The sequence below is a fragment of the Xyrauchen texanus genome, chromosome 15 (genome assembly GCF_025860055.1).
Source record: "Xyrauchen texanus isolate HMW12.3.18 chromosome 15, RBS_HiC_50CHRs, whole genome shotgun sequence".
Classification (NCBI taxonomy): Eukaryota; Metazoa; Chordata; class Actinopteri; order Cypriniformes; family Catostomidae; genus Xyrauchen; species Xyrauchen texanus.
The window spans coordinates 19380755-19392782 of NC_068290.1; the positions used below are offsets into that span (position 1 = coordinate 19380755).

The following is a 12028-nucleotide window of genomic DNA, read 5'->3' on the forward strand; positions in this document are numbered from 1 at the left end:
CCAGCCAAAAAGAACATTTACCAGCATTTGGCACTTGTTGGGAGTTAATTTCAGACTCTATTTACTGTATACAGTACCAGCCAAATAGTTTATTAATGTTGAAAATTATTTATATTTTGTAACAAATTATTTATAATTTGTAAGGTCTAAGTGTTCCGCTTCGATTTTTGACCACTGTTTTATGATTGAAATGTATCAGGAACAGTTATATAATAATTTGTGTCAGGATAACAAATTAAAACATGCAAAAACAATTTGGTAATCCACCACTTCATTCAAATATTTAGATCCAGAGATAAATCCAATACATCACAAATGAGTAAAATTTCCATGGCAAGTGTCCAGGGCATAACACCCGATTGTACTTTTAGTTGAAAAAGTGATAAGTCAGAAAAATATTAATGGAATGTCCATTGATAACATCAGAAATATAATAAGATAATAATCGTGCATAAACATTCTCAACACATGATGAGCAGCATTTCTATTGTAAAACTGGATATGATCCACCTCCAGATTATTATTATTTTTTTTTAAAGAAGGTATTTGATTTAAAACAGCAAAACAAATATTGGAAATATGACCAGACATAGGCATATTTAAAATATGCAACATCACACTGTTTTGAAAGTGTAACCATAGCACTTAAACATTAGAAAAGTACTCCCACATGATGAAAAGAATGATATAGATAACTTTACAGCTCAAGTATTCATGTAAGTGCTCTAACAAAAACACTTCACATTTCCATTTTCATTCACTGGAATGCTCACCTGCTCCATTGCAAGTCCATTCCTGTTAATGTGTTTTCCATTCTTTTTTACAAACTGAGGGATGAGTCAAGTTGTTTTTATTCTGGAAATCGATGGCATGTGTAACGTAAATTATGCTTAAATTGATAGATTGAAATTAATTTGTTTTTATTTCGGAATGCAAACACACATAGACACGCCATATATTCACAATCCATTCTCTGCAGATACAACTCTTATTTAAATGAGAGGGCCAGAGTTTTACCCTGAAAAATTCATCTGAAGCCCAGTCTATCTGCTACACAACCATTTCTGTCACACAAACACATCGAATCACACACTACAAATAGATTTTTTTTTAGTCACCTGCAACTGGTTATCTCCACATTTCCAAATGATTGACATTAAATATCTGACTGTTCAATCAAGATGGATTCAATGCGCTCTTTAAAAACAAGCAGAAGCATTATTCAAGCATATATGTTCAATTTGATGTGGCATCTGAGACCCAAGCATAGATCTTAGAAGTCACATGGATCACATCATACTTGGTGGAGAATTGTTCTCAATACAACATGATAAATAAATAGTGAAAAACACAATAATGAGAAAAATATGCGGGGAACTTAGAAACAACTTTCACACCACAGCAGGAAAAAAAGAAAGAAACAAAACCACATCACAGGGCCCTGGATATAACATGTGTGCAAATGACCAGCAGATTGGCCGACAGAGTGACTCAACCTGGATGTCTCATTGCTGTTTTTCCCTTCTATGTCCTGTCTTTCATTCCTTTTGCCTCTCATCTCCCTGGCTTCAATTTGGATCAAAAGCATGATTGCCTTAACAGACACCTGCATAAATGGGAAAACAATAGAGAGAGGGAGGGAGATTGGAGGAGTACTTACCAGGGTACTGGTTGTTGTCTAGGTCAGAGTCTCCACGCAGGGTGAAACCAAAGCCTGCTGGAATAGAAGATGAAACCCAATCACCTCTCAGCATTTGGGACGCCTGCAGCATTAGCCCGGATTTATGACCATTATAGATGAAGACCCGACCACTACGATCCTCACCCGCAAATGGAGCCCCGATTGCCACATCTGAGAAGGAGAGAGAGTGGGAACAAATTTGATCAATATAGCATCACAGCTTATACATTAGACCAGTTGTTATCAACTAGTTTTGCTTTAGGAACAAGATTATAAATTGGACATGAAGAGGCAACCCAATACATTACCAAAATTGTTTATCATAGAAAGTTGAATTTTGATATCCAATTTGAATACTCTCGGTATGCAATAATTCAGTCCACAAAACACATTGTTGTCAGCACAAACCATGTTTGTGAACCCATATATAATGTAGTCTGGGTTGAATTTTGCATTGTTTTTCCCCTGCTGTCTTTGATCACATCAGAACAGACCTGGGTTGCAACCTACCAGTTGAGAGCCACTGCTCTAGACTAAACAAACTATACATACTGTTCATCCTATTTATTTTCCATAGTACATTTTCTTACAGAAAACCAGAACTTAAAACTGTATGATGTGCATTTGGCCCTGCTCCCTGATGCAATTTATAATTTATTATTGATTATTTCAGTGTCTGTGATGGTGAGGGGAAACAGAAGGATGCTTTCATGTGGAAAAAGGAAGGATGCTGAAAAGAATACACATGATTTACACAAAGCTCCGCAGGGACGATTTAGCTTTTCTCCATGGCACTGAGGTACAATAACAAAACATTAACAGACTCATGCACAAGCCCAAGACAACTACTGCAGGGCCAATACATCTCCAGGGTAGGGTTATCTTTTCAAGTGTTCCACCTGCCAGCAATGCTGCCCAAGTCATTAAACTACATCTGGTCCACACACACACACACACACACACACACACACACACACACACACACACACACACACACACACACACACACACACACACACACACACACACACACACACACACACACACACACACACACACACACACACACACACATGTTGTGTTTCCATGTTTTATGGGGACTTTCCATAGACATAATGGTTTTTATACTGTACAAACTTTATATTCTATCCCCGAAACCTAACCCTACCCCTAAACCTAACCCTCACAGAAAACTTTCTGCATTTTTACGTTTTCAAAAAACATAATTTAGTATGATTTATAAGCTGTTTTCCTCATGGGGACCGACAAAATGTCCCCACAAGGTCAAAAATTTCGGGTTTTACTATCCTTATGGGGACATTTGGTCCCCACAAAGTGATAAATACACGCTCACACACACACACACACACACACACACACACACACACACACACACACACACACACACACACACAGTTTTTCCATGTTTTATGGAGACACTCCATAATGGTTTTTATACTGTACAAACTATATATTCTATACCCAAACCCTACCACTAAACCTAACCCTCACATCAAATATCTGCATTTTTACATTTTCAAAAAACATAATTTAGTATGATTTATAAGCTGTTTTCCTCATGGGGACCAACAAAATGTCCACACAAGGACATATGGTCCCCGTAAAGTGATAAATACACACTCACACACGCACGCACACACACAAACAAGAGGCAAACTGAAACAGAGTAATGCTGACCCAGACAGAGATGCCCACAGCGAGGCATACAGACAGAAGAACAGAGCGATAGCGGGGCTGTTGAGGTAGTAAGCTTTATAAAGATCGATGTCCTCAATCTGACAAAAAAAACGGGCAGACTATAACGAATATATATATATACATATATATATATATATATATATATATATATATATATATATATATATATATATATTTATTTATTAAGACCTTTCTAGCTGTCTTGGTTCCAGAAGTATTTTTCCTATTAAAATAATAATAATAATAATAATTAACTAATTAAAGAGTTCTAAGACATGAACCAGAGGTGAATCGTAACATTACAAACTTTGATTTAAAAGAATGTATTTGAAAAAAGTAACACAGAAGATAAAGGTACAATCAGGGCATTGACTACTATCCAATGAAGCATAGCTCTTGACTAAATCAAATTTAAAATTAAAAAATTACAGAAATAATATAATAATGTTTTTATTTATTGCACAATATTCAGAAATGTACATACACTCACCGGCCACTTTATTAGGTACATCAGTACACCTACTTATTCATGCAATCATCTATCAGCCAATCGTGTGGCAGCAGTGCAATGTATAAAATAATTTATATATGGATCAGGAGCTTCAGTTAATGTTCACATCAACCATCAGAAAGTGCAGCCTCAGCTTTCGGTTTTTGTTTGTGGAACCCAACATGGTCTTCTGCTGTTGTAGCCCAAGGTTTGACGTGTTGTGTATACGGAGATGCTATACGGTTCACAACAATTGTATAGAGTCACTATTGGATATATTTTAGCCTTTGTAGCCTTTGAGTCAGCTTAAACCAGTCTGGCCGTTCTTTGTTGACCTCTCATCAACAAGATGAACTGTCGCTCACTGGATGTTTTTTGTTTATAAGTGTTCATAAGTATTTTGAGAGTGTATGGAGACCATCTCAAACTTGTATCATTCGCAGTATGTCATGGGAATGGTGGTCACTGCAGAGCTCTTTTGGTGTGCTTTGTTTGCTGTGATTCTATGATTGGGGATAATTTTGCTTCAGGATCATGGATAGTATAATTCTTCACTAAGAATTTTGCTACTTTTTTTTATGAAGTTGAAATAATGCTGTCTGGTAGTTCTGTCTTTAAATGTGTATAAGTTATGGCTAAAAATCAATCCACTTTTGTAGAAAATAAATCTGGAACTTTTCCAGAACTCAAGTGTTTTGTTCTGTTTGCAGATCTAACAGGAATGTTTGCTCATGAAAGTCATCCAATCTAAGCAAACCATTCAGCAATAGAAGGTAAGTTTAATTACACACAGAAAAATAAAATCATCACAAGCACTCATTTCCCTCCACTGGACCACCGTGTGTATGCATGTGTATTAAGAGTATGTAATAATGCTCTGTTTCTCTTGGGTGAGTTCGTCTTTATAAATATCCCTCACATGTTTTTGGTGATTCTTGGTCATTTCCTTTTCCTGTTTTCTGGACACAGTAGCTGACACAGTGCCCAAAGACCTCCAGCATGGTTGGCCTAGCGACTGCCAAATTAAATTGAGTGAACTTCAGTATATATGCAGACTTACACTGGTGGCCAAAAGTTTGGAATAATGTACAGATTTTGCTCTTAAGGATAGAAATTGGTACTTTTATTCACCAAAGTGACATTCAATTGATCACAATGTATAGTCAGGAGATTAATCATTTGGAAAAATTACAATTAGATTTTTTTTTCATAACTACTTCAAAGTTTTCTCATAAAAAATATCCTCCATGTGCAGCAATGAAAGCTTTGCAGATGCTTGGCATTCTATCTGTCAGTTTGTCCAGATACTCTATATTTCACCCCACGCTTCCTGTAGCACTTGCCATAGATGTGGCTGTCTTGTCGGGCACTTCTCACGCACCTTACAGTCTAGCTGATCCCACAAAAGCTCAATAGGGTTCAGATCCATAACACTCTTTTCCAAGTATATGTTGTCCAATGTCTGTGTTTCTTTGCCCACTCTAACCTTTTCTCTTTGTTTTTCTGTTTCAAAAGTGTCTTTTTCCTTGTAATTATTCCCATAAGGCCTGCACCACTGAGTCTTCTCTTTACTGTTGTACATCGGCCTTCCACATCTCTATCTGTCCTTGTTAGAAGGACAGAAAGTTGTCTTTATAGTTGTCTTTATAGACTGTAGTGTACACCATTGTATGAAAGCTTCAGTTTTTTGGCAATTTCAAACATTGTATAACCTTCAATCCTCCAAACAATGATTGACTAATGAGTTTCTAGAGAAAGCAGTTTCTTTTTTGTTGTTGCCATTTTTGACCTTAAGACATGCATACAGTGGCAACTCAAAAACAAAGACAATGTTAAGCTTCAGTTAATGAACCAAATAGCTTGCAACTTTGTTTGATGAAATGGCAATTGATTTTCTAGTACCAAATTAGTAATTTAGCATGATTACTCAAGGATAAGTTGTTGAAGTGATGGCCACTGGCAATTGGGCCTGTCTACATTTCTTTAAAGAGTGATGGTGCTGTTTTTTACATCAGTAATGTCAATACTATACTTTGTGATCAGCTGAATGCCACTTTGGTGAATTAATGTACCGATTTCCTTCTGAAACAGCAAAATCTTTACATTATTCCAAAGTTTTGGCTGCCAGTGTACATAATAGACTGGAATTTACAGCCAGACATCATATCAAGGGTTGGGAGGGTTATATTTGAAATGTATTCCACTACAGAATACATGCTGTAAAATTTCATTTGTAACGTATTCCGTTAGATTACTCAAGGTCAGTAACGTATTCTAAATACTTTGGATTACTTCAACACTGGTAGATTTTTCACTTGTCTACCAGTACACGAAGACAAAATGCACATGTTAAAAATACATTCTCTGAAAAACAAATATCTTATGCAGTGTTCTTTCTAAAACAAAATCAATCTATTATATCTTGTTTTAAGTATTTTTTGATATTTTTACAGGAAAACAATACAAATATTATCATCAAGAATATGATTTTTGCCCTAATATCAAAGGTCTTACTAGAAAAAAAGAAATTATGATCTAATGTGAATTTTCTTGATAAAAAATATGATCATGCCTTTTAGCACGTGCATGTAAAATTGCTATAAATAGCATTTTTGCTTAGCGTAAAGCTGACAATTTACAGAAGGTTTATTTCTATTCCTTCTCCAAACTTACTTCTCTATCTGCTCATATGAATGTAACACATCTTAAGCCATATCACCCTGCAGCTCAAAACCAATTGCCCACTGAAGCTAAGCAGGGATGAGGCTGGCCAGTACCTGCATGGGAGACCTCCTGGGGAAAACTAAGGTTGCTGCTGGAAGAGGTATTATGAAGGCCAGCAAGGTCACCCTGTGGTATGTGTGGGTCCAAATGCCCCAGTATAGTGATGAGACACTGTACTGTAAAAATCCACCATCTTTCAGATGAGATGTTAAACTGTTAAACTGAGATCCTGACTGTCCTGACTGTCCTGACTGTCTGTGATCATTAAAAAAATTCCAGGACATTCCTTGTAAAAACTAAGGGTGTAACCCTGGTGTCCTGGACAAATTTCCCCCATAGGCCCTTCTCAATCATGGCCTCCTAATGATCCCCATTCATTAATTGTCTGAATCCCTATATTCTCTCCTCTCCACCAATAACTGGTGTGTGGGGAGCGTACTGGTGGTGGTTGTGGAGAGTCCCCCTAAACTATGTAAAGAGCTTTGTGTGCCTAGAAAAGCACTATTTAAATGTAAGGAATTATTATAAGAAAGTGTTTCACCACTGTTCAAATGCACTTTGGATTGCATCATTTATATGTATAAATGTTTTCCATCTGAAAAGGACTAAATATTAAATGAAACAAATAACAACAAAAAAGTAATCTCTTCAGTATTCAAAATACTTTTTGAATGTAACTATTCTAATTCTCAATTATTAAAAATTGTAACTGCAGTGGAATACAGTTACTTATATTTTGTATTTTAAAGACGTAATCCCATTACATGTATTCCGTTACTCCCCAACACTGAGCATATAACATGAAAGTGAATACATGACACTTTACATGATACTTAATTTTGTGGCTTGGCCTTAATTGACTGTATAAATATACCATATGCCATAACTGATAGAAAGAACTGTTTTACAGACATACAAAACCACTGGGCCCAAAATGGCATGAAGACATTATATACTTGTGCTTATAGACCTAATCTCACCCCATTCTCAGGCACTCACTTTAAATGTATTACATGATTTACTGAGGTACAAACTCACAAGAGCTTTGTGAAGGAATTATGTTTAAAATCTTTACAGTGAAAATGTAGGAACTTCACCATATGCCAAATTATTTATATCTAGGTTTCCACACTTTTTGAAAACATTTTGACCAGTTGCTTGTGATTACTGGATAAGGATTTAAAAAAATAATTTTATACAAATTGGACCCGGGTTTTCCATGACCATCTGAACCCTGTATAACTTAAATCATATGTGCTTCTACCATCAGAGGCAAATATCCTGTGCATGCAGATGTCTTGTGAAAGATACACAGATTTACTTTTTACCATTTATATCCATTCTATAGACTTTCCAGCAAAACAGATTCAGTCTGAGCCTCCTAATAACAACACTAAAACAAAAAACTGGGTGGCTTAAGACAGTTTACAATGTGGCCATATGGCTGGTGTAAACAAAGAATGCAGTTTGTGATATTAGTTTCTTTAACTCTATATCAGATATTGATTAAATCATTAGGCTATTCTCCAAATCTCCTGGCAGCATCATCTCATAATGTGATACTTTTACATAGCCAGAAAAAACAAAGCAAACCAAAGATCCATAAAATAATAAGCCCTCCATAAATAAAAGTGTATTTTGTTACCGTACTGTAGCTCTCCTATTCGAAACACAGGACCACATTATACATTCAGGTCTCTAGACACACCTGCATTCCATACAAGTCATGGATTTAAATTTATATCAGGAAATCAGTGCATGTGAGCTAGTGTGTGAGTTGGAGTACGGATCAGGTGGCTTATATCTCTGATTGGTCAATGCACATGTATGTATATCATACTCTGCTTACTTTCATTCAAGTCCAGTGCCATTTTTAAATCAATTATTGTGATATCTCAGTTCATGTTACAATAACATATGGGGCTGTCTCTTCTAGACACGCACGCACGCACGCACATCAGTGCAAAGCAGAAAACCTCCCAGATCTTTCTCTAGATGGAACATCTCAACTCTATCTGTCTGCAGTAATGAAGATAATCTGTGGGTGATTATTCTGGTCTGGACTCCACCCCTGGACACCCGTTTCCATTCAGATGCAGGATGAACTGTTGAAAACTATGTATGAACTCATCAGTATTCAACTCATCCTCAATGTGTCTGAAGTAACATGTAGTGATTTCCATTGTGGATGCTGTCTCCATCCTGATCTGAGTGAGTCACACCCAAATCATCACAGGACACAAACAAGGGCACCAAATCACTAACTTTAAACTTCCTGATTGACTTTAGAACTGAAAATTGAGCATGTGATATAGAGACAGGATATCCAACACAAAACATGGCAAGGAAGAAATGTGTGCCTGAGCAGCAAGGCAAAATGAAACAGTAGAATCATTGTCTTTGGAAATACTTGCAAACGCAACATCCTAGAAATGCATTAATGTGCACACTTACCCAGGTACCCATCCTGGTTGATATCTCCAAGAGGGGCAATGGCACTTCCATAGCGACCAAACAGGTGTGTTCCAGTGAGTGTTATGGGAGGAGAGAAGATCAGTGAGTCCTCTTGCAGGTATAAGTACACACGGCCCACCTCACGAGGTTTACTCTCAATCTCACGATCCATGTAGAGTGGGGCTCCAACCAGCACATCATCTAGTCTGCAGACACAGGAGACTTTTATTGTTTAATACGGAGCTAATAATATTTTAAATTCCCTAACGCTAGTTAAATGTAACTTATCACAGAAACCAGACACTGTTTAGTATGTTTATTAAAGGGATAGTTCACCCAAAAATAAAATTTCTCATCATTTACTCGCCCTCATGACATCCCAGATGTGTATGGCTTTCTTTCTTCTGCAGAACACAAACATTTTTAGAAGAATATTTCAGCCCTGTAGGTCTATACAGTGCAAGTGAATGGTGACCAGATATTTCAAAGTACAAAAATCACATAAAGGCAACATAAATGTAATCCATATAACTCCAGTGGTTAAATCTATGTCTTCTGGATCGATATGATAGGGGTAGGTGAGAAACAGATTAATATTTAAGTCATTTTTTAATATAAATCTCCACTTTCACAATCTGAAAATAAAGTGGAGATTTCTGGTAAAAAAAAAGGATTGAAATATTGATCTGTTTCTCACCCAAAGTGAGAGAAGCCATATATTAAGCCCCTGGAGTCACAGGGATTATTTTTATGCTGCCTTTATGCGACTTTGAGCTTGAAAGGTCTGGCCACCATTCACTTGCATTGAAAGGACCTACAAGCCTATGATATTCTTCTAAAAAAACTGCGTTTGTGTTCAGCAGAAGAAAGTGAGTAAATGAGAGACTTCATTTTTGGGTGAACTGCCCTTTAGGACACTTAGTCCTCCCTTAAAGGTTAATCTGTCCCAAACACATACAAATTCATTAGACATTTACACAAACACATCCAGGCTTTACATTTACTGAATTCAAGGAACAAGAATTCAACATGTATTCAATTTTTTTCAAGCTGCTGGCTTGGAACACGAATGAACGAATCCCTAGCTTCTGAACTTTTCACTTTTCACAAAGTCACTCCTTTTAATAGAGCATGTTTGAAATCAAAGTATCAAATGGCTCCAACCTTAGGGTTTCATTACAGCAATATATACAAAGAACAAATGCATGGGTCAAGGTGCTGTACTGTAACCATTGAAAATACGAGCCATCAGAGCTAAGACAGCACATGACAGTTTGATGGCAGGAGATAAAGCATACATCATAAAAATGCTGAAAATATAAAACAGAGATGTCTTGCATGGAGATATGGATTTAGAATAAAGCCTTGGAAATGATGCCTTGGACAGATGGAGGAATACCAAAATGTTCTTACAATTCAGAAAAAGGCATTCTGAGAATAATCTAGACAAAGATCAACAAAGATGCTGGCAAATATACATGGTAAAACAGAATGAAATGTTATTTCAAAGTTGAAATTTGTTCATCTCAGACTATGTTGCTCTAGTTTCAGATGCACTGTAGCCTAATCGTGTTATAGACCTTATTCAAGCTAGTGCCATTTTTAATGGGAATGACAATGAGGCTGTGAGGAATAGACTTACATCTCTTCAATGGCACGAATTGTAAAAAGCTCCTAGATCACATCTGATTTTCCACAACTTACGTTGTCTGGAGATTTTTGTCTACTGAATTTTCTTGAAAATGTGTTTTCAATGTTTTGTCTGCAGAACGATCCAAAAAACAAACAAACTTTAAACTGCAGTACAACCCATTGAAAAGACTACTTCTGTCCCTCACAGCCTTGTTGTCATTCCCATCAAAACCAAAAATGTCACTGCTGTGAATTAGGTCTATAGGATCTCAAACAACCCCTGTTATCCATAGGTTTTATAATTTGGTAGCAAGGAATAACAAAACTGAAACACGGACTTTAACCCTGGACACTGAGGAATATTCTCATACAAATGAGCCATTTCAACAACTATTAGAGTAAAGAGCTGTAATTTGCTCTCTTGGAAAATATGTGTTGTCTATTGCTGGATTATCATTAAATGGCTCTTTGTTTATAGGGTTTTGTCCATACTGTTGTTTTACTGAGAACTAAACATTGTACTACTGGAAAGTGAAGAAACGAGAAATGAAGAGTAGTGAAGAAGAATGAAGTGCAAAGATGTGAAGAGAAGTGAACAGAAGTGAAGAGATGAAAAGAGAAGTGACGAGAAGTCAAGTCAAGTCAAGTGGTTTTTATTGTCGTTTCAACCATATACAGTTAGTACAGTACACAGCAAAACGAGACAATGTTCCTCCAGGACCATGGTGCTACATAAAAACAACAAAGGACCAACATAGGACCACATGAGACTACACAACGAAATAAAATACCTATATAAACTACCTATATATACCTATATAAAGTGCACGTGCAAACATGTGCAAAAAGTACAGGACAGTACAACAAATTACTGACAATGAACAGGACAATAGACAGTGCAGCGCCGACCAGTACTCAGTAGTGCAAAAAGATGACAGTTTCTAAAAATGTAAACATAACATACTATGAGATAATGTTCTATGCACATAGCAGTTATTGAGGTAGCAGACAGTTATAAAGTGACAGTAATTAAAGTGCAACTCAGGACACGTGTGTGTCAAACCAGTCTCTGAGTATTGAGGAGTCTGATGGCTTGGGGAAGAAGCTGTTACACAGTCTGGTCGTGAGGGCCCGAATGCTTCGGTACCTCTTGCCAGACGGGAGGAGGGTAAAGAGTTTGTGTGAGGGGTGTGTGGGGTCAGTCCACAATGCTGGTTGCTTTATGGATACAGTGTTTTTTGTAAATGTCTTTGATGGAGGGAAGAGAGACCCCAATGATCTTCTCAGCTGTCCTCACTATCCTCTGCAGGGCTTTGCGGTCCGAAACG

The 12028-nt window shown here is 36.9% G+C and overlaps 1 protein-coding gene across 1 annotated transcript in view; it reads right to left on the bottom strand.

Annotated features, from left to right (window-relative positions):
- itga8 (integrin, alpha 8) overlaps positions 1-12028 on the bottom strand; it is a 114183-nt gene that overhangs the window by 71412 nt on the left and 30743 nt on the right. The window contains exons 12-13 of the mRNA XM_052144140.1: positions 9069-9274; positions 1661-1852 (exon numbers count right to left, since the gene is read on the bottom strand). Of these exons, the coding sequence (XP_052000100.1) occupies positions 1661-1852; positions 9069-9274 (398 nt within the window). The remainder of the gene's footprint in view (positions 1-1660; positions 1853-9068; positions 9275-12028) is intronic.